Genomic DNA, 23,218 nt, shown 5'->3' with positions numbered 1-23,218 from the left:
ATTGGTTAGGCCAAGTTTGGGATATTGAGTGCAATTCTGGTCTCCTTCCTATTGGAAGGATGTTGTGAAACTTGAAAGGCTTCAGAAAAAATTTACAAGGATGATGCCAGGTTTTGGAGGGTTTGAGCTATAGGGAGAGGCTGAATAAGCTGGGGTTGCTTTCCCTGGAGCGTCGGAGGCTGACGTGTGATTTACAAAATCATGAGAGGCATGGATAGTATAAATTGACGGGGCTGGGGGAGTCCAAAACTAGAGGGCATAGGTTTAAGGTGAGACGGGAAAGAATTAAAAGGCATCTAAGGGGTGATTTTGTTTTCACGCAGAGGGTGGTGCAGGTATGGAATGAGGTGCCAGAGGAAGTGGTGGAGCTGGTACAATTGCAGCATTTAAAAGGCATCTGGATAGGTATGTGAATAGGAAATTTTTAGAGGGATATGGGCCAAATGCTGGCAAATGAGATTTGGTTTCTATAGGATATCTGATTGATATGCATGTGTTGGAACAAAGGGTCTAATTCTGTTCTGTATATCTCTGTGACTCTAAGGCAGCATCTGTGATGGGAGAAGTCAAGTTAGTATTTCAGGTTGATTACTTTTATCAGAGCCTGTGTTTTTTCTCTCTGCACATACAGCCTAAGTCTTGCTTACAAGCATATCTTAAATTATGTTTGTCCTGTGCAGAGGAAAAGGTGACAAACTGAAAGAAATACATCTAAATTGAAACTGCTGGGGATTCCCGAGTGTGGGAGCAAGAGGAATTAGATTGAAAAGAGCTGCAACCATTGGCAGAAAAAGACACAGGCATCACTCCCTTTCAGGTTCCTTCTTGTATTTTTCCTGCATCCTTTTCGCATTCTCCCAGTTTGTGAAATGCTTTCCCACTGCAACTAATAGTATTGAGACTGTGCTGAACTTGCTGAATATTGCAAAATGTTCACATTGTGCTCAAAAATACTCATGCGCAGAAATGTTACCTTGTTTAAACTATAGCAGTATTTTTATTTGAACAGTATCAAACTTTATGAATTTGCTACACTATCATTTCAGAATGTGTGGATGTAGTTCAGATATGGTGTGGATTTCCATAAAATTTCTAATGAGGGTCAATCAGGTAGGAGAAAGTGAGGACTGAGAATGCTGGAGATCAGAGCTGAAAATGAGTTGCTGGAACAGCGCAGCAGGTCAGGCAGCATCCAGGGAACAGGAGAATCTTCCTGAAGGGCTTATGCCCGAAACGCGATTCTCCAGTTCCCTGGATGCTGCCTGACCTGCTGCGCTGTTCCAGCAACTCATTTTCAGCTCAATCAAGTACTAAGACTTGGAAAATGGATGATTATCTGCAATCCAATGTCCTCCTTTGAAAAACAAAAATTGACCATTTTTCAATGTTAAAGGATTGTTGTGAGATACAATGGTAATCAAAACCATATAACCTTATGACAGTTTATGTTTTCTGCAAATAATTCCAACACATTCCTTACCCACTTCATTGGATTTGCTGCCTTTCATTGTCATGTTTTGCTGGGAACTTAGCTTGGTCAATTTTGATCCACAGGTCTTATTTTTGCAGTAAATTCATTCACTGGGCGAGGGGGAAATTCAGCCAAAAGCAAATTCTCTTTCTTTTTATCCCTTTATTGATGGAATCTCGAGCAACATGAGGAAGACTGCAAAGAAGTTCTTTCTCCAGGCCACCATTTTGTTCAAGCTCCATATGCAATGCCGAAAGGGAAATCAAAAAATATATATATTTTTTAAAAGAAAAGCAGCACATAAGACCAAGATTCCTTTGTAGGGCTGCAGGTGCCAGTGACCTCTGTTCCTGACACCATTAGAGAAATCTGGTGACAACACAAGGTCCTGTTACAATTTGTAGCTCTAACAGGAAGCAATTGGTACGAATTGTTAAATGCAGGTAAGAATTCCATCTGTAAAAGGGTAGTTACTAATGTAAATACAAACTACTTGTACATTTATAAAGTGCAGTATCTTTTGTAGAAGTAAATTCCTTGCCTATGTTTCCTTGATAGATATTTCACTGAAACTGATAATGAAACGACAAACAACAGGACTTCATGACATTCAGCTGCAGGACATGCTGAGAGCAAAGCTGCGCATTCTAGAGAATGACTGTGGAGAGGTTGTTGTCCTCCTTAGTGTAAGTGACAATACGAAGACTTGCTTCTTCGCTGCACGTAAAGTGTAGTAAAAATAAACAGGGAATGGGAAACGTGTTTTGTTGGGTTGTCTATTCCGACTCTGGAAATGTAGAATTTTCTGGAGAAGCCCAAGTGGGCAATAACTGAGCATATCTCTGCTGTTGGCTTAGGCTCAGCATTATTAATAAAATTAGAGGAATGTTCCTGATTTTCCTATTTAAACTTTCAAAGTATCCTTTCTGAGGCTCCCAGATTCTGGCTCCCCAAAAATATGATGTTCAATACCCTGGAAATCTTTAAGGACTGGGTCTGAATCAGAAATGACTGAAGTTACAAGTAAGATTGTGTTGTAGTTTTCAAGGAGGATGTTGAAATTTTGGGCTTACCAGCTGCCATTGTAATTTACTGTCCCAGTCCCACACTGATTTTAAAAAAAGAGAATACTCTGGATGCTGGCAATCTGAACGTTTCCAGTCCTGAAATGCTTACTGTTTGTCTCTCCACTGTCTAACCAGAGTATTTTCTGAATGTTCTGTTTTTTAGATTCACTATACAACCTTGTTTTCCTCCATTTACTTTTAGATAAGCAACCATCAGTATGACATTTTCCCACCAACATACTCAATGCTCACCATTGTGCTGTTTCTCCATCTCTCTCTGTTTGTTTGAGGTTTTGCACACTCATTCTGCTAATGTCTTCCATTTTCTTCAACCTCTGATTGCTTCCCAATGTTCCCCTCACCATCTAGCACCATTTTCATCTCCCCCATCCAAAGAACCATGTTAACAGTCCCCTTCTCACCTTCCAGCCTACCAGTCTCTGTCTTCAATGATGATCCACCAATACCAGTGAGATTCTATCACCAACCACCTCTTCTTTCTCTGTTCGCTCCCTATCAGTATTATGAAAGGACCATTCCTCCTTTAACACCCGAGTACACCCTTTTCACATCTGTCTCCCTGTCTCCCTGTCTCCCTGTCTCCCTGTCTCCCTGTCTCCCTGTCTCCCTGTCTCCCTGTCTCGACTTAACACAGACTGTGATTGCTTAATTTTAAAAAAAAAAGGACTGCTTTGTGGAACATCTCAATTCAATCCACAAGCTTGACCTGTTGCATAACATTGTTTCTGACCTTTTTATCTATGTCCTACTTTAGTGAAAATCAAGGCAAGCTTGAGGAACAACACCATCTGCTTCAACTGGACACTGTGTTCAGCCTTCTAGACTCAACCCTAGATTCAATATTTTTATTTCATAACCTCTGGCTCTATCTTTTTTCCAGTGTTGGTTTGGTTTGATCGTGTCTTGTTTCTTTCTTTATTCCTTCATTTCTTTCACATACTCATTGCTGCTGTCTTTGACTTTTGCAGCATCATGTCTCTCGTCATTTAATCCCTCCTACCATTGATTATATCCTAGACCATTCCTTTTGTTATTCCCTCTGCCATCAACTCAAAATCTATGACATTTGTAACTTTCTTTAGTTCTCATGAAAGGTTATCTCATTGAGAAGTGTTGGGCTGGATATTGCATGGCCCAGCAAGTTTGTTTTCACACGTGGGTGGTTAGTGCGTTACCTTTCCATCCAGCCCTAAGCTTACACCAAAATACAGAGCATGGGCAGGTGCCGAGATCATTAGTCTGTTAGCCTTCCGTAAAGAAATAAGTAAGGGTGAAATTAGTTTATTAAAAGTTTAGTTTACCTCATTATTTCTCTGCCCTTCAGCAACCCGTTTTTTTTTTTGCTTTTAAAATTATGTGAAGGGAGGATACAATCTTCGGCTACGCTTTTTGATTTGGGGGGGTCCCCTCAACGTAAATAGAATCCAGTTTTTACACCTACGTATCCTTTAAAGCCCAGTTCTCCCTCACCCTCGTGCGCCATAAGGAGGGGGTATGTTCCACACCTGGTACTCCTGACTTGCTTCACTCTGGCATTCATCAGGCCCTCTTTGTAAGCCAGTCTGTGGTCTCAGCAGTGCCCTCTACTGAGCTCCATCACTGCCAACACTCTTGGAGCTGCTGGCCAATCAAATTGGATGTCAGTTCCAGAAGCTCGGACTTTCTGCGCAGTTTCATGCTCTACAGTGGACAGTGAAGCAGGTTATTTGAGTACAACAGGATCTTGATCAATTTGGCCAATGGGCTGAGGAATGGTAGATGGAGTTTATTTCAGATAAATGCACTTTGATAAGACAAGCAAGGGTAGGACTTACAAAGTCAATGGTAGGGCCTTGGAGTGTTGTCAAACAGAGAGACCTAGAGGTTCAGGTACATTGTTCCTTGTAATTTGCGTCACAGGTTGTCAGGATGGTGAAGAAGATATTTGGCAAGCTTGCCTTCGTTGGTTAGAGCATTGAGTATAGGAGTTGGTGCATTATGTTGCGCTATACAATATGTTGGTGAGGGCACTTTTGGGGTACTGTGTACAGTTCTGGTTGCCCTGCTATAGGAAATCTGTTATTAAGTTGGAAAAGGGGCAGAAAAGATTTGCAAGGATGTTACCAGGACTGGAGAGGTTGATTTATAAGGAGAGGCTGGACAGACTAGAACATTTTTACCCTGGAGCATAGGAAGTTGAGGGATTAGATTAGATGAGATTACATTTCCTACAGTGTGGAAACAGGCCCTTCGGCCCAACAGGTCCACACCGACCCTCCGAAGAGTAACCCACCCAAACCCCTTTTTCCCTCTAACTAATGCACCTAATTGACAATTTAAGCATGGCCAATTCACCTAACCTGCACACCTTTGGACTGTGGGAGGAAACTGGAGCACCCGGAGGAAACCCATGCAGACGTGGGGAGAATGTGCAAACTCCACACAGACAGTCACCCAAGGCTGGAATTGAACCCGGGACCCTGGTTTTGTGAGGCAACAGTGCTAACCACTGAGCCACCGTGACACCCTACAGGGATTCATAAAATCATGAAGCGCAGAGATAAGGGGAATAGCAAAGGTCTTTTTCTGAGGGTTGGGGGGCTCAAAACTAGAGGTCATAATTTTAAGGTGAGTGGAGGAAAATTTAAAAGGGACCTGAGGGGCAACGTTTTCATAGTGTGTGGTATGTATGTGGAATGAACTACCAAAGGAAACTTTAGGTACAGTTATAACATTAAAAAGATGATAATTGGAGAGGTACATGAATAGGAAAGAATTTAGAGAGATATGGGCCAAATGCAGGCAAGTGGGACTAGTGTAGTTTGGGAAATCTGGTTGGTACGGATGAATTGGACCTGTTTCCATGCTGAATGAGTCTATGACTCAGTGACTCTATGGCTTACAGTATGTTAAGGCTGTGGAGATTTTCTACTCATTGGCATGCTGTAGCCTTTTTTTCTATGATCCTACCTCTGTCCTTAAATCCTTTGTCCCATTACTTTTTCTCCCCAGAAATGCTGCCTGACCAGTGTTCTTTTTTTCAGGAATTTGTTTTAAGTACACCTTCACATCTGTATTAATTTTACTTTTGTGAGCGTGCAGTTGATGATGTGGAAATGGACATTTAAAAAAAATCTTTTTTTATGAAGTATCAAAGACTAGACTTATTGGGGAAAATTTTAAAGTGTGACTAAAAGAACAGTGACTATGGATGTGAAATGGCGAAGGGACAGAAAACAAAGATTAGTGATAAACAGTAGTTTTTCAGATGTAGAGGCAGTACACAGTGATATTACCTATGTTTAATATTGGAACCATCACCCATTTGAGTATATAAATGGCCTTGATATGGGCACATAGGGAAGAATTTCAAAATTTGCAAATGATGTACAGTTCAGAAATATAATGGTGGGTGCAGTTTAATGCAGATGAGTATAAATTGAAACATTGTTTCTCAATATTTATCCTGGAAAAATGTGAACAAGAGTGACACAGTGGCCCAGTGGTTCGCATTGTTGCCTCTGGGGATTTGGGTTCAATTCCAGCCTTGAGCGACTGTCTGTGTCCAGCTTACACATTCTTCCTTTGTCTGCATGGGTTTCCTCCCACAGTCCAAGGATGTACAGATTAGGTGGATTGGCCATGGTAAATGTGGGATACAGGGATAGAGCAGGGGCCTGAGTCTGAGTGGGAAGCTCTTCAGTTTGTCTGCAAACTTGATTGGCCAAATGGCTTCTTTCTGCATTACAGGGATTCTGTGATTCTATGATTCTAATTTTAAAGTGAGTGCACATACGCACATTTTTCAAGGTGGGAAAGTTGGGAAAGCTGCTTTTTGAAAGTAATTATATGGGATAATTAACTGGGCTAGTGTACAGTAGAAGGCAGTCCTACTAAATCTATTGATGATATTTCAGCTGGAGTATTATGTTCAGTTCTAGGAATTACAATTTGAAAAATGTCAAGGCTTCAGGGAAGCCATGCAAGAGCTTTACTGCCAAACCTTCAGCATGATTGGCTATTGGGCAAGAAAGGCTGCAACACAACAAGCCATCAAGCAAAAAATAAATAGTGAGGCATGGGAAGGTTGTGGTGGGGTGTCTGAAGGTAGCTGGGGGATTAACGAGGCCAGTGATTTCAAGCCTGAGGAGTGGGTAACTTGCTCAAGCACACCTGCTCCTCCTGGCTTACAAGCAGTGCTGTAAATGCACTTCTCTCAGTTATCCAAATGCGGCCAGCCTGCTAAAATTAGAAATGTTGTTTAAAAGCTTGTCTCTAGTAAACTTCTGCCTCATCTCGCCTCTGACAAAACCATAATTACGTGAGTTTGGTATGGTTCCTCCATCAGATATTTACCTTACTAATTTACTTCCTAACCTAAAACACACATTTGGGAGTTAAATTTGTCCAATGCTTTTATATCCCATATGCTCTTTGGACAGTCTTTAAGCTTTTTGTACTCGCGTCAATGTTTTCTGTATTTAAACCCCAAGGTTTCAAAGTTCCTGCATTCCCTTAAAAAATGTAGCATTTAGTATACATTGCACACATTATTCCTTTCAAAGTACACTTCTCCGTATTACATTTCATTTTCAATTGTCTTGTCATCTTACCAGTCTGAAGTCTATTACCATCCTCACCACTTAATAAACCTTCCAGTTTTCTTGCATCTAAAATTGAAATTATCTCCTGTATACTCCAGTTGAGGCCATAACTACGTATTTAGCTGTATTAATAGTGTTCATTCAAACAATCTGAACCGTGTAGAGCACACCATTGCTTTTAAGAATTAAAAGGTGCCATTAACAAAAGGTTGATCAAGGGAAATATCCATATTGCATCTCCTGCAGCTCTCCTCAGACTTAGGTCAGAACAGCACTTGAGAAAAGACTGGGTGAATTTTGTAACAGTGCGTATTAACTATGTGATTTTGTTTAAATGACATTTTTTTAAAAAAGAATGGTTGGTTGCATTTTTTTTTGTGTGATGTTGACACATTTGACATTCCCCAGGATTCTTGGCTCTACTTTTGAAGGAGAATGTTAGATATTCAAAGGATTTTTTTTTTCTCTCTATAATCCACTTTTACTAGTTGATGGGCATAAAAATACTAGATATCGTAAAATACTATGTAGGCTTTTTAGTGGAAAGAAAAAAATGAGGCATTACATTCTTTTGCAGTGCCTTATTGTAATGCTTCATGCTGTTATACCAAGACCCCAGATAAAACTCCCTAATTTGGTACTATTCCAGATAGGAATACTCTAAACTGTTAAGCTCCAAGGTAGGGAAGAGTGAACTGGCTTACCTTCATCAATCATTTGTCCCCTGGTCAGTCACATTTAAGGTTAATATCAAAAATGATCCCTCCACTTGAGGACACCTTTCAGATCCAAATTAACTTTTGTTTCATAAAAACATTTCCAGGCTTTCTTGAGTTAACAAACGAGTTTTTTCAATTACTACATGAGAGAAGAGCAAATGATAAACACACTAATTAGAAATAGGAGGTAAGTCCCTAAAGATAAACATTTACCGCCAAAAAAAAGGCTTGGGCTCTGAATAGTTTGTGAAGTGTGGACAGTTGAACTTTGAAGCAGTAGCTGTGGAGGTTCGTGGTATCATTGACATTGATAGTTGAACAGTCAGTTTCAAGCTTTTTAGTGTTTGAAAATTGATTTGAGATTCTGTTGATTTGAGTCATTTTGACTATGATTGATTTTAAGGTGAGTGTGATACGTTTTGTTGTTCTGTTTCCTTTTGTCTGGCTTGCTAGTCAGCTGACTTCCAGCACTTGAGCAGTGAATCCCATTTACCTGCAACACAGAGGTGATTAGTGGATAATTCTTTGATTAGGATCTTTACAGCATGCCAGCACTAAAACCCAAGCGAATACACATGTGAGAACTTCAATCCCACTAGCGTAAATATGGGAACGTTCAGACCCACTGGCACACTCCAGTAGAATTAAAACTGGCTTTTTAGCCTTTTATTCTTGTGCATCTTTGAAAAGGAAAAACACAATGTGTCTGGAATTTGGGACATAATCTGCAGAGGACAACTTTTTATTGAGCAGGGCACCATCAGCCCCTCATTATCTTTTGTGGGCATAGAAATCACAGTCCAGCCTGTTTAGGCTCACCTCTTTCCCCCTTTATGAAGGATGGCCATTTGAAATTTTTGCATCTTTTTGAGCAACATTCTCTCTCCTGGTCTCTTTCTCTTTCTTCAGACCAGCATTTCGTTTACATTCACAGCCATTTTTGTTGTATCAGTCCTCCTAGAAAATCACATTTTGGAATTGCAAGTTAAAAATGCCTATAATATTTTGAGATTCTGATCTTACCATAACAACAGAAACACTTTACATTTACAATTATGCAGATAAAATTTTGTGGAAAATAAAACATGATTTGTGCGTTTTTAGGCACAAGTTTCCAATGATACCAAAATGAAAATTTTAACCCATTGCATGTTTTCCCATTTATAGCATGTTCCTTACTCGTATCAGAAGTTAATTAATTCCTGTGTATTCTGCCTAACAGCAAGTTCGTGGCTCAGAGATTTCTGAAGAAGAATTCTATCAGACTTAAAATTCCATCGATGTTGTCAGACATGCTGAGTTTCTCTGGCATTTGCTGTTTTTATCAGCCAACTGAATTGATCGGCACCTCGTTCCATAGGAGATGTTTACATAACAGTTGCTGATTATGTTGCTTTTTAAACTTGTCCATTTGAAGGAAAAAATTGATTAGTTTAAAAATGATGCCCTCTTCCAGAACAATTCTGCTATGCCACGTGTATTTGTAATTGTTTAATTATATCCATATTTCCCTTTCTTTTAGGAACTTTCAGCCAGGCTGCTGTCCATACATAGTGACCAAGACTTGATTATAATTACTTTTAAAACATTTGAAGAAATTTGGAAATTTTCAACATACTACTCACTAGGTAATAGCATTTAATGCTTTGATGTAGTTTACCTTTTTTAAAGTTAAAAATCACACAACACCAGGTTATAGTCCAACAGGTTTAATTGGAAGCACACTAGCTTTCGGAGCAACGCTCTTCATCAGGTGATTGTGAAGGAGATGAAAGAGCGTCACTCCGAAAGCTAGTGTGCTTCCAATTAAACTTGTTGGACTATAACCTGGTGTTGTGTGATTTTTAACTTTGTACACCCCAGTCCAACACCGGCATCTCTGAATCATGACCTTTTTTAAAGGTTATTATGGAAAAGCAAGAGTTCATGGTGTAGCATATTGGCATGAATAGGTGATTGGCTGGCTGGAAGTAGTGTGTGTGTATTTCAGGTTGGCAGGATGTAATAAGTGGTGTTGTACAGGGAGTTGTTTATACAAATTGTACCAACTGCAAACTGACTTGGATGAAGGGATGGAAGTTATGGTTGCCAAATTTGCTGATCACATCAAGGTAGATAGGAAAGTAAATTGTAAACAGGACATGCAGAAATAGATGGTTTAAGTGAGTGGGCAAAGATGTGTCAAATGGAGTATAATGTGGGGAAATGAGAAATTGTTCATTTTGGCAGGAACAGTAAAGAAAAGCATTTATCTAAATGGTGTGAGCTTGCAAAGATTTGAGATGCAGAAGATACCTGGGCATCTTTTTTGCATGGATTGTATAAGATTAATATTCAAGAACAGTAAGTATTAGGAAAGTTAACAGAATGCACTGTTATTGTGAGCAGAAATGAAAACAAAAGTATGAAGTATATGTTTCAGTTGTACAGGGCATTGGTAGGACAATAACTGGAGTATGAGGCACAGTATTTATCACATGATTTAAGGAAGTTATAAATTCTTTGGAGGCAGTTTAGAGAATATTTTCTAGATTAATAGCTAGAATTGGGTGGGAGGAGGGTATGGTGGGAGTTGCCTTAAGGAGAAAGGTTCGCTAGACTTGGCTTGTGTTATGAAGATGTGGGTCTTACTGGACTTTTAAGAGAGTTAAAAGTGAGCAGTTACAGCACCAAGTGTTCTCAATAAAACAATGTAACATGTGCTCCATCTACTGGAGTAGCTGATTGGCCAAATTCAAATCTGGTTTGTTTTCATTTCCAAGCAATCAATTTAAATTATACCCTGAAAAATACCAAATTCCAATCAAGTTTGAATCAAGTATATTGACAATCTTAAAAGCCAGTGACACAATCTGATGCTTTGGGGTATAAGACCGGGGAAACATTGAACAGTTGGGAGGAGGACTGCCAAGCCCCAGCAGGTAAACAGACTGGCTGAAAAATAGCTCTCTTAAAAGGTACCTTTTTTGATCAGTAACCTGTGTGAAGCAGAAATCCCTAAGAAGAAAAGAAGACACAGGAAGATCCAAATAGAAGATCCGAAAGCTGCCTGGTTTTGAGAAAGAAGTTTCGTTTTGTAAATCTTAATTGGGAGTTTTATTGGACTCTTTTTTTTTATATATATATAGAAGGGAAGGAGAAGATAGGTTAGAGGAAGGAGTTGTGAATCGTTGTTAGTTGATTATTCTCTGTTATACTTTTAAAAATTAACTTTATTTCTTACTTTAGCTAGTTCTTGGCCACTCAAATTTTTACAGATTACTGCACGAGGTAAATCTTTTCTGTGTTGCTGGTTTTAAATTAAGCAGGAGAGTTTACCCCATGTCATAATACTTGTATTCTCTGGACTCTAGAAAAGTAAGAGGTGACTTGATTGAAACATAAAAAATCTTCAGAGGTCTCGACAGGGTAGGTGTGAAAGCATGTCTCCTCTTCTGGTAGACTCTAGAGTTAGGCAGTCAGTGTTTAAAAATCAGGAGCTACCCTTTTTAAAACAGTTGAAGCAATAATATTTTCTTCAAGGTTGAGCATCTTTGGACCTCATTTTGGGAAAGATGGTGGAAGCAGATTCCTTAAATATTTTTAATCAGAGGCATGTAGATCCTTATTAAGCAAGGGTTGATAATCTGTCAGGGATGAGAGAAAATGTAGATTTTTGCCCAATCAGGTTAATCATAATGTTCTGGAATAGCAGAGCATGCTTGAGGGACTGAATGGCATATATCTGCTAACTTATATGCTTGTACATCTTAAGGAAATCACCTGCATCTGTTTTATTATAATTCACTCTTAAGAGTGCCCACATTCATTGTACAATAATATGAATCAAATATTTTTGAAGATTTATACTTAAATATGTTAACAGTGCAAGCTATTTTTTAATCTGTGTTGTGGAGATTTTTTAGGATCACTGAGTAGAAAATAAAAATTGATAGATGTCTAGATGATCACTGTCTTGTTCTGCAATTACTATTCCTGTTGCTCTTTTAGGCTTGGTTAGTCACTGCATGGAAAACACACTGTTAGATCAAGGCTTTTGGCTGAATTGTCTTGATGAAGAGGATATCAGAATTGAGGTGCAAATAAGTGACGAGTCTCTCAAAGTAATGTGCAAAAGTCTTCTTTTACAGGAAGGTGAGGATCTGTTATTCTAAATTGCATTTAAACTAAGAATGACTCTCCCAATAACTTCAGTCTCAACTTGCATTTACATAGTACCTTTCCCCCAGTAAAACCACATAAGGCACAACACAGGACCACTGTCAAACAATAACATCAAGTTACATGTGACTAAGAAGCAGCTCAAAGGTGTAGCTTTTAAGGACCATTTTTAAAGAAAGGGAAAAGATATTAGCCTGGACTTTTGCTGAGTTAAGATGATTTACAAGCTCTTTTTATAAATGAGTGTCCAGCCCTGATTTTCCAGACCCAATGCTTGGTTTTTCAGCTTTTTAATCACAAGGACCTTTTAAGGGCATGGCTTGTTTAGGACCGGAGTGTACACCTGGTGCTCCAGACCAAGCTCGCTCCATTGCAGGGTTAGGCTTGACCAACTCCATAATCTTCATGGAATATGGTCAGCATTTTCGAGACAGTTCACTAAGATATTGAAGTGCAGAGAAACAATGGTCCACATAAGGGAATCCTTTTGGTGCACGCACCAAACTATCTCAATTCCATGTCTATTCACCCACTTGGTTTAATACTTCCACTCTATTTACATAAGTTTGATGGTTCAAGTGCATGATTGACATCTCAGTTTGTCAGTGTCTGATCTGTACTATTAATTTCACAGTTGATTTACATAAGCCTGTATTAAAAAGGTGTTTTCTTTTAACATAGTTGAAATTTTTAAAAGAATAACTTTGACTTATTCCAAGAATTTGTTGTACAACTGCTCTTATTTATTGCTACTACAGTGTTCATTGCTGCTATATAGTCTGTAGTTTATACCCGGGCATGTTGAGGGGGTTTGGTCATGAGCAGCCATGACGGTTGTTTGGGGGTTATGAGATGGCATGAAGGAACGTGGAAAGTGTTGTGAGGTGTTTGGGATGAGGACTACAGAGCTATTCTAAGTGAGTCAAAGTTTGCCAACACCAAGGCATCCTTTTCACTTCCATCCCCTGCAACCCATATCTACCACCAGACCTTCTCCCAGGCCTGACTTGCAGATTACAATCATCCCTGTTTGACTGTTGTTGGAGTTGCACTCATCCAGGCAAGTAGGAATATTCCATCATATTCCAGAATTGTGCGTTGTAGATGATGGACAGGCTTAAGGCCATCAGGAGGTGAGTTACCTGTTGCAAGATTCCTCGCTTCTGAAATGCTCTTGTAGTAGCATTATTTATATGGCTAGTCCAGTTCAGTTTCTGGTCAATAGTAGCAGTTAGGATGTTGATTAGTAGGGGATTCAGTGATGGTGACGTCTGTGAATGTCAAGGGAAGATGGTTTTAGATTAGATTCCCAACTGTTTGGAAACAGGCCCTTGAGCCCAACAAGTCCACACCGACCTGCCAAAAAGTAACCCATCCAGAGCTTCCCTCTGACTAATGCACCTAACACTATGGGCAATTTAGCATGGCCAATTCACCTGACCTGCACATCTTTGGACTGTGGGAGGAAATCCACGCAGACGCAGGGAGAATTTGTAAACTCTACACAGTCCCCCGAGGCTGGAATCTAACCTGGCTCCCTAGCACTGTGATGCAGCAGTGCTAACCACTAAGTCACTGTGCCGACCATGGTTAGGTTGTCTCTTATTGACGATGGTCATTCCCTGACATTTGTGTGGTACAATTTGTCATTTGTCATTGCCATTTTTCAGCCCAAGCCTGGATATTGTCTAGTTCTTGCTTTGTTTGAGCATGAACTGCTTCAGTATCTGAAGAGGCATGAATGGCGCTGAACATTGTGCAATGTTCAATGAACATCCCCATTTCTGACCTTATGATGGAGGGAAGGTCATTGATGAAGCAGCTGAAGATGGTTGGGCCTAGGACACTACCCTGAGGAATTCCTGCAGACAGATCCTTGAACTGAAATGGCTGACCTCCAAAAACCTTACTTATCTTTCTATGGGCCGGGCATGACTGTGACCAGCACAAAGGAGGATGGTAGATTTAATTGAAGGTCAGATGTCTCCAGTCCAGGATATCTCTGCAGTGACTTGAGCTGATTAAAAACTTTGCCCTTGTCTCAATTTGCAGCATATCCTGTTTAACCATTACCCTATACGCATTGATCTATGTTGACTCATGGGTAAACAATGCCAATTTTGCTTCTTGTTTTCACATTCTTATAGACTTGTTGCTTTCTCCCTGTTTCTCCAGCCGCACACCTGTCTGAGATACCTGAGCTCCTCCAATTCTGAGCAGATTGAGCATTCCTGATTGGAATTGTTGTACAGTTGCAGGCCTTGGGCCAGACCAGGAGCTACCAAGGCCTTAAACTCTGAAATGCTGTTTTTAAACTTCCCATCTCTTTTTGCTCATAAGATATCATTTTAAAATCCACTTCTTTAACCAAGATTTTGATCATCTGTCCAAGAACCTCCTATTGGAGCTTGGTATCATATTTTGGTTGATATTGCACCAGTGAAGAAGCACCCTTGGACATTTCACTATGTTGAAGTTGCTTGATATAAAAACAGATTGCTGTTTGCTCTGCATTTGGTTATGCTCTGTTGGATTGTTTAGAGATACGTATATCAAATGTCTGAAATGGAAGGTCCTTCAATCTCTCGCACTGACATGAGCCCAAACTGATTTATTAAATTAGAAGCATCAAGTAGCACTGAAGCTAATGATTTATTCCTGTTACTGTCCAGCTGTGAATTCCTTGTTGTAAATCAAGGACCTGAAAATCTAAACTTCACCTCCAAACAAGGTCATCAAAATTATCAGCTTAGGAGTTGACTCCTGTCGGGTAGTGGGGCTGCCAGACTGTTTGATATTTTCTCATTTATAATTTTATAGAATCCCTGCAATGTGGAAACAGGCCATTCAGCCCACTGAGTTTACACTGACCCTCTGAAGGCCATCCCACTCAAACCCACCTATACCCTGTAACCCTCATTTCCCATGGCTAACCCATCTCGCCTGCACATCCCTGGACACAAAAGCAATTTAATTTGGCCAATCCACCTAATCTGCACATCTTTGGGTTGTGGGAGGAAATCCATGCGGACACTGGGAGAATGTGCGAACTCCACACAGACAGTTGCCTGAGAGTGGAATTGAACTCTGGTCTCTGGTGCTGTGAGGCAGCAGTGTTAAACATTGAACCACTGTAGATGTCCGCTGGGGGCCACTGAATATTCTTGCACGCTGTTTCTGAGATAGAAGGGACGAGCAGGTCCCCTCAAATACAGGTGTTCTGATTGGGATAGTGGTCTGTGGTGTCACATGAGCACAATATTAAAATTGAATGACATCTCCCTGATCCCAGACACTCTGGCAGGGTCAGAAGTAGAAGTTGCTAAACGTTTGTTAGTTCACATTATTCTTTTCTTTTCCTTAGGAATGTTTTTTGTGAAGTATCCATTCAGTTTTCAGCAAAAAGAAGAAAATGACCAGCAGCCTAAAGGGAATGACCTTGTTGCTGTCGATAAACCAAAGAGTGGCTCTCACTTGTCAGGAAAGTCTCTGATCAGTGGAAAGAAGATTTCAGTTCCAAAATCTTACATGGAGCTGCTTGTCCCTTTTCATCAGTAGGTGCCAGAATTTCTCTGATCCTGTTGCTTTAAAGTAGTGAATTTTAGGGAGAGGCTGGCAATTTTACAGTAAGTAATTCTCCTCCCTTTATATTTGGTCTTTGTTATTCTTGTATGGGGTAAGAACATTTGTTGCTTACAAGGTCATGCAGGAAATTGGGGTAAGGAAGACAAGTTGCAAACACATTACAGTTGGCTGGAGTCCCATGGAGGCTAGATTGGGTAAGGTTGGCATTTTTCCTTTCCAAAAGTGCATTAGTGAGCAAGTAACTAGTTTACAATAACCGATAATAGTTATGGTCAACATCACTGAAACTAACATTTTCTTCCAGATGTATTAATAGAACTGCCATGGTGGAGTTTGAAGTTGTGTCCCCAGAGGGTTAGCCTGGACCTGTGGAATACTGGCCCAATGGCATTTTCACCATTTGCAACACACGAATCAGAAGTGTAGTGCCATTTTCTCCTATTACATGGTTAATGAAGCTCCAACAACATTTAAAATACCCAATACCATCCAGGACAAAGCAGCCCACTTGATCAGAAGCCTATTCAAAACTCCTTTCTTCCGCTGTCAGTGCACAGTGGCAGTAGTATGTAAGATTTATAGGATGCACTGCAGCATCTCTGAATGCAGCTTCTAAATCCATAATTTCTACGACCTAGAAGGACAAAGGGCAGCAGAAGCAAAGCCATCATGTGCTAGCTCACCTCCAGGCCATGTCTTCTCCTCTGTGGTCCTAATATAGTACATATGCAATCACGCAGTTGCCAGTCCATGATTTTACCTCCATTCATTGCTTTGGGCAGAAACTGGTATCATGCAAATGAAAGGTGAAAACCTCTGAAATATGAGTGTAAAGGTAGATTTACCTTCATGATTTTCTTGCTGAGCAGAGGACACAGATTAAAATGGCTAAAATTAATCATATTAACTGCATAATAAATTCATGCTGGAATTTTCTCTGCTTTTAAGGTGGTTTTTCAAAAGGCACAGTGAAAGCATTGGTACACTGACTAACATGGCAGCAGAATTTCCTCATCCACTTGGTAAGCAATTAATGTTTTACTGGATTCTGGATTAGTGGTGCTGGAAGAGCACAGCAGTTCAGGCAGCATCTGAGGAGCAGTAAAATCAACGTTTCGGGCAAAAGCATCCTAGGAGGCTGCCTGAACTGCTGTGCTCTTCCAGCACCACTAATCCAGAATCTGGTTTCCAGCATCTGCAGTCATTGTTTTTACCTAATTAATGTTTTACAGCAATTCATTGGTATGAATTACTTATGGAAAAGATGCAAGCAGTGAAAAATAATTTGTCATAAGGGACATTAGTTTTAAAATTATGGATGAGTAAAAAGCTGCATTAAATACAGTTGGCAGTGTCTCAAAAGTGAGTTAATATGCTTTAATTGTTTGGCCAGGACAGGGATCCTGTGTGGCAGAGGTTGATTATGAAGGTGTTGGACCTGAGGAACTGAGCTTTCGAATGGGTGAAAAGATTGAGATAATTGGCTTCCTCAGTACATGTCTGCAATGGTTTCTGGGGAAAAATGAAGCAAATGGAAGAATTGGATTTGTGAAAATAACTCACATGAAGCCAGAAGACTTCACACCCCTGTAAGTAGCTTGTTTTAAAAGGTAAGTTGTGGACACTGGTCACTGAATGAATGAAGTTACACCAATCCTATCATTCAGCTGTTATTCATTGTCCATCTTATAAATGAAGAACAGTCTCTTAAATAATGAAGTGGAGGCTGGGCATGCCTTTGAAATGATACATGAGGTTAAAAAGAACAGCACCAAAGATGAGGTGAAAGCAAACAATTGTGATTATTTGCGATATGATCTATTCAAGTTAAGGATTAGGTATCAGACAAAAGGCAGTTGAGAATAACCAACTAAAGGGTTAAGTACAATACAAGTAAAGGGAGGAAAATACCTTTGCCAAATTACCTAACATAGCTGAGAAATTTTCAAACCAGTTCATCACTAACATTGCACACTACAGATTAAACCCATTTTGTGTAATTCTGATTGTCTTATTCCTTTAAACGATCTGACATTTTGTAAGGAGTAGCAAGGATTCTAACATTTTAAAGCCATGTGGTATGAGGAGAGGCTAAACAAACCAGACTCCTCTTCATGGGAGAAAGGAAGTTTCGGGTCCTTTTTTATAGTATTGAATAGTTAGGCAGATAAAATTGTCAAACATCTCAAGTTTCTCCAATAGGCTTGGGTAGAGTTCAAGCACAAACAATGGGAGGACCATGGGAAAATCTGAGCATTCAACTTGCACTCCCCCCTCCCCAAACGGCTGCCACCACCACTAAGCAAAACACCTCCAACTTTCTCATGGCAGGGTTTGTGGAGCCTGTTTTGTCACCTCAGGACCTACGATTCCAAAATGTAAGAAAGACACCTCAGTCTCTAGTCACTGCCTAAGACGGCAACAATACTTAACAGGTTCTACTACTTAATTAATTCCCAGCACAACCTGACAAGCTTTGGTTATTGCATCTTTATTAACTATTCATATTGGGCTCAAATTACTAATTGCCAGAAGGAAAGTTAGAAAGTCAATCCTCAAGCCTGTTCAATGTTAACTCTGCTCTGTCATAATTGATTGCAGACTTGAGAAAATCTCTCTCAAAGTGAACAGCAGAAATCTTTCCTCATCGTTGCAAACAGAGACACTACTGAAATAAATTCATCAGTGAAAATACCTTCTTACCCTGAAATAACTGGATACAGAGGGCATCCATTTAAGATAATGCTGTTGTGATACATGCCTTTAAAAAGGAATTAGAGGAGGAGAATTTAATGGGCAGTTTGCCCTGGTACATTTTGCCACCATCTTCACTTTTATTTTCTATATATAAGTAAATTTTTTTTGCAGTTGCTTTGTACTCAACATAAGGGATGTCGATGCTAGTTAACTAATAGACAGAAATCTCTACCCTAACAAAACTGAGAATGCTAGAAATCTGAATTAAAAACACAACTGGTTTTCTCTGTGGAGACCAAAAGAAAAGAGAATGTTTTAGGTTGACAACTTTTCATCAGAATTGGCAAGTTTTCTGTTCCTGCTATGAATCATTGTCATTGTTACTTTGTTTTCTATATGAATATATGAGAATTATAGAAAGGTTTATCTAATAAGAGTCTCAATTTTACATAAATCCATACTGTCAGGAGATAAAATATTTTCAAACCTAAACAATTTATTTTGTTTGAACTTATCACAAGGTAAAAATTTAGTAACTTCAGGCCAGTCCCCTAATATCTATCTGTTACTGTACAAAATATCTTGCATCCACACATGCTCTTGGTGATTTTTTTTTCTATAATACATTGCAGGTCCACCAATAATAATGAACTTCCGATATATGTTTGACATACTCTAATTATTTTTCTCATTCGTAATTGTGGAAATCATTGGCTGAGTTAACATTTATTGCCCATTTCTAGTTGCCCTTGAGAAGGTGATGGTGAGATGTTTTTGAACCACTGCAGTTCATTTGGTGAAGGTGTGCCCATAAAGCTGTTAGTGAGGAGGGGAATTCCAAGATTTCAACACAGCAATGGTGAAGGAATAGTTCCAAGTCAGGATAGTGAGTGGCTTGGAGGGGAAACATGGTGTTTTAAGTGCTTTTAATTCCATGGTTAACATTTTGGATCCTCACCGAACGAGTTAGGGAACTGGAACTGGAGTTGGATGAACTAATTCCGTGGTTAACATTTTGGTTGCTAGGTGTAAGTATCTCATTGATTGATTGTTTGCCAGCCTGTTTACTGATATCTCACTGCCTGTGCACTGAGACGCCCCCTTGACTTGACACCAGATTTAAATTGCCCATCTAACTTTCTTTCCAGTTCTTAAGAAATCTAGATCAATATACACTAAAATAAAGTTTATTTTGAATGGGCTTTTTTTTTTAGTGAATTGGAATTGTTTCTATCTGTTCCCATTAAAACATCTCTTCAGCTAAAGGTGGTTTATGTTTGGATTATGAGTGTCCACAGAGTTACCAGCAAGGAAATTACATGATTGTCTGATAGAAGACATTGTTTAATTAAAATAAGGTGACTTAAATTAGTTTTGCTCTACTTTAGGATATCTCAAAACTGGAAAGGATTGCAATCTTTAGCTTGAGATTTAAATACTGTAATATTAATTGTGATTTTGATTGTTTGGCAGTTTAGTTAGACTGCATCGAGAGGACTATATGAATTTTTGATTCGTTTATGTAAGGAAAGATACTAATGCCACAGAGTGAGTGCAATAAAGGTCTTGGTAGGACCATCTGATTAAAGTGAGATTAGGCAAACTAGGTTAGTATTCTCTTGAGTTTTGAAGAATGAGAGGTGATCTCATTGGAGCTTACAAGAGGCTTAAAGGGATGGATAGGCTAGATGCAGGTAAGATGCTTCTTCTGGTTAGGGAGTCTAGAAGCAGTGGCATAATTTAAAAATTAAGAGGAATGTCACTTAGGTCCAAGATGAGAATTTCTTTTATTCAGAGGGTTTTGAATCTTTAGAATTATCTACCACAGATGTCTGTGCAATCTCAGTCTTTGAGTTTGTTTATGATAGAGATTTAATAGATTTCTAATTTCCAATAGTGTAATGGGCTATAGGAATAGTGTGGGTTAAACGCATTAAACTGTTCAGTTGGTATTGAACAGCTGGGCATGATTGATGCACTGAATGGCTTCCTATGTTCTTATTTAATAGTTTGGTAATACAGGATCATAAATTGCAATATACATAATGCTCTGCTACTTACACACCATTGCAGGAAAGCTGAAGGCATACATCAACATTTTAACACTTAATGTTGCTATTTTAAAGCATGTGAATATACACATAGCATTCTATTTATCTGGCAATTCTAGCAGTAAAGAGTTAAAGTTAATCCAACTTCCTCTGTTTATTCACATGTTACGGAATTCCAACCAATTGTTGCTGCCAAGTACACTTTTAGAAGTGAATACTTTTAGAACATTCTACCCGAATAAACTGCTGACATCCACTGACCCTTGTCAATACAATCTATGTAACTGATTTCAAATAATAACATTTATTAGTTTTATAATCCATGATGCATGCTTATACACTGTGCTGGGAGCTGAAGTGTGCCATGTTATAGGCAGGTGTGCTTGGTGATAATACAGTTTCAATTCTGGCATTACTGGAAGCTGATGAATTGAGGACAGAGGAGTCCTAAATGTGAGAGTATACGAGAAGTACTATATAATGTATTCAGCCAGCTGTGATCTCTTGCTCCTTTTTGAGGCTGGTTGCAGAATGTCACACTTTTAAAACATTTGGTTGTCCATAGGGCAAATGATCTGCTGTTCATTGATGAAGAAGAAAAGTACTATTTTATGGAACAGGATAAGTTTACTGAAGAAGATTCCTTGGAGATGCTTAAGCAGATGACGCAAACCGACATCAGTGTAGTCTATCGAATGGGTAAGTGAGGACTGCAGAAGAAAGTAAGTAGGCTATGAGTGCCTTATGGTTATGAGACTTGCAACTCAGAAGCCATAATGGCACATTTTAGGAATGAAATTTAAAAGAAATGATACTCTGTGGGCTAACACAATAAACCTAATATTCTCACCTGAGACCTTTTGAGGATAAGACTTTGCTTGCTTTATCTGGACTGACTTATGCGAATCTAGTCCCACATGACATTATTCAGTAGAGTTAGGACACTTATAAAAGCAAATCAAAAGAATGGCAGGAAGGTTAGAAAGAGAGATTATGTAACTTCAGACAACAATTTGTCATTTAAATTCATTCTTATCCTTGTCCTTTCCTAAAGCTTCTGCTTATTTCTACTGTGTTCCATTATACTGCTCCTTAATGACTTTACATAACTTGAACAAATGTCTTCAGCTTCTGAAAGGCACATTTTTATATTTTGACTGTTTTAGATCCCCTCTAAAGAATTCAGTGCTTTTCTTTTATTGATGTGGCATGTTTTCTTTTCCTAACATGAATATTTTTGACAGAAGCAAAATATTGCCAACCTGGAAACCTGAAATAAAAACAAAGAATGCAGCAAGTACTCAGCAAGTCTGTCATGGTTCTGTGGAGCAGAACACACTTATAATTCAAGATGACCTTTCATTGGAACTGAGGGAAGATAGAATGTTTTGGGTTTTTGAGTTCATGGAAGAAGGAGGAACAAAATAAGGAGGTCTGTGATTAGATGGTGGGCTAGAGAGATTTAAAGGACATAAGATTTCATACTTCAAAAAAAACCAAAGAGTGAGTAGGTGAAAGAAATGAAAGGTGTGTCCAGAAGAGGCATGAATGATTACAGAGCAAACCATATGAACGCTACATGAGTGATAGCAAAAGAAACAAACAAGACCAACCTAACTAGTGGGGAAAAAAAACAAAACACGTGATGGAGGCAGGGATTAAGATCTAAATTCTTTTAATTCATTTTTGAGTCTGGAAGATTGTATATTGCCTAATGGAAAGATATGCTGCTATACCTGGACCTTATGTTGGACTTAATTGGAACATGCAGGAAGCTAAGGACAGAGGTCAGCATGAGAGTAAAATGGAGTGTTAAACTGACAGATGATCATCAAGCTTAGGGTCACAGTTATGGACTGAATAGAGATGTTTTTGGCTTGCCCAATGTTGAGCAAACTATATATTGTGAACAGTTACTGCAGTAATATAAATTGGAAAAAGTACATTTAAACCACTGCTTCACCAGCATGGAGTGTTCAGGGCTTTGGGTCATGAGGAGAAAGTAGGTAAAAGGACACCTTCTGCAGTCACATGAAAAGGTGTTGGAGGAAAGAGAGGAGGCATGGTCAGGGTGGGGAAATTTGTGATTGAAGACTGGACCAGGGTATAATGGAACAATCCTTTTCGAAAACAAAAATAGAAATTGCTGCAAAAACTTAGTAGGTCTGACACCATCTGTGGAGAGAAAACAAAATTAACATTTTGGGTCCAATGAACCTTCAAAACTGGAGGAACTTTTTCCACCAATTTTTGCTTTTGTTTCTGATTTCCAGCACCTACAGTCTTTTTTTTTGTTTCATCTTTTCTGGAATGTTCAAAGAAGAGATCAGGGCAGATGTGTTCAGTGTTGGCATTACATTGGAGCTGGCACAAGGAGCAGAAGACAATCTGCTGAATATGGTGGCTTGTGGGGTGAAAGCTGAAGATGGAGGAAACGCTATCATGGTTCTGCAAGTTGGGGAAGGGCTGACAGCAGGTGTATGATGTAGATGGTGGTGCTCTGTCAACCATACTGATGGAACCCCCAGTTGGAGAAAAAGGAGGATGCAACAGAAGTGCAGGTGTGAAAGAATGCATTATCTGAACAGATACAGCAGAAACAGTGAGGTAATGGGAATGAAGTCCTTGCAGAAAGTGAGGGGGAAGAGTTGTCAAGGTAGCTGTGAGGTTCTGTGTAGTTAAAAATGTGATGTGAGTCAACATTTACATATTTTTAGTGTAAATTTGGGATTTTGCTTTTTGAGTTATGAGTTTGAGTTTTAATGTGATTTTTGAAATTAATAATTAACATTAAGTATTCCTGTAAATATGAGAATTTTTTAAAAACAGGCTTGAGGCCTAGTTTTAGATTTAGTGGGTTTCT

General features: G+C 39.2%; 1 protein-coding gene across 9 annotated transcripts in view; it reads left to right on the top strand.

The window, feature by feature from the left end:
- Positions 1 to 23,218, top strand: part of LOC122553840 (SH3 domain and tetratricopeptide repeat-containing protein 1) — an 81,667-nt gene that overhangs the window by 22,406 nt on the left and 36,043 nt on the right. For all 9 annotated transcript variants that reach the window (XR_006312862.1, XM_043698254.1, XM_043698266.1 and 6 more), the window contains exons 3-9: positions 2,030 to 2,157; positions 9,384 to 9,489; positions 11,852 to 11,995; positions 15,387 to 15,576; positions 16,556 to 16,629; positions 17,001 to 17,196; positions 20,921 to 21,054. Coding sequence is in view for 8 of the 9 variants with exons in the window: in XM_043698254.1 (XP_043554189.1) it covers positions 2,030 to 2,157; positions 9,384 to 9,489; positions 11,852 to 11,995; positions 15,387 to 15,576; positions 16,556 to 16,629; positions 17,001 to 17,196; positions 20,921 to 21,054 (972 nt within the window). In the remaining variant the exon portion in view is untranslated. The remainder of the gene's footprint in view (positions 1 to 2,029; positions 2,158 to 9,383; positions 9,490 to 11,851; positions 11,996 to 15,386; positions 15,577 to 16,555; positions 16,630 to 17,000; positions 17,197 to 20,920; positions 21,055 to 23,218) is intronic.

This window comes from Chiloscyllium plagiosum, chromosome 1 (assembly GCF_004010195.1).
Source record: "Chiloscyllium plagiosum isolate BGI_BamShark_2017 chromosome 1, ASM401019v2, whole genome shotgun sequence".
NCBI lineage: Eukaryota > Metazoa > Chordata > Chondrichthyes > Orectolobiformes > Hemiscylliidae > Chiloscyllium > Chiloscyllium plagiosum.
Note: the sequence above shows the minus strand (reverse complement) of the source record. Positions and strands in the feature narration are given on the sequence as shown.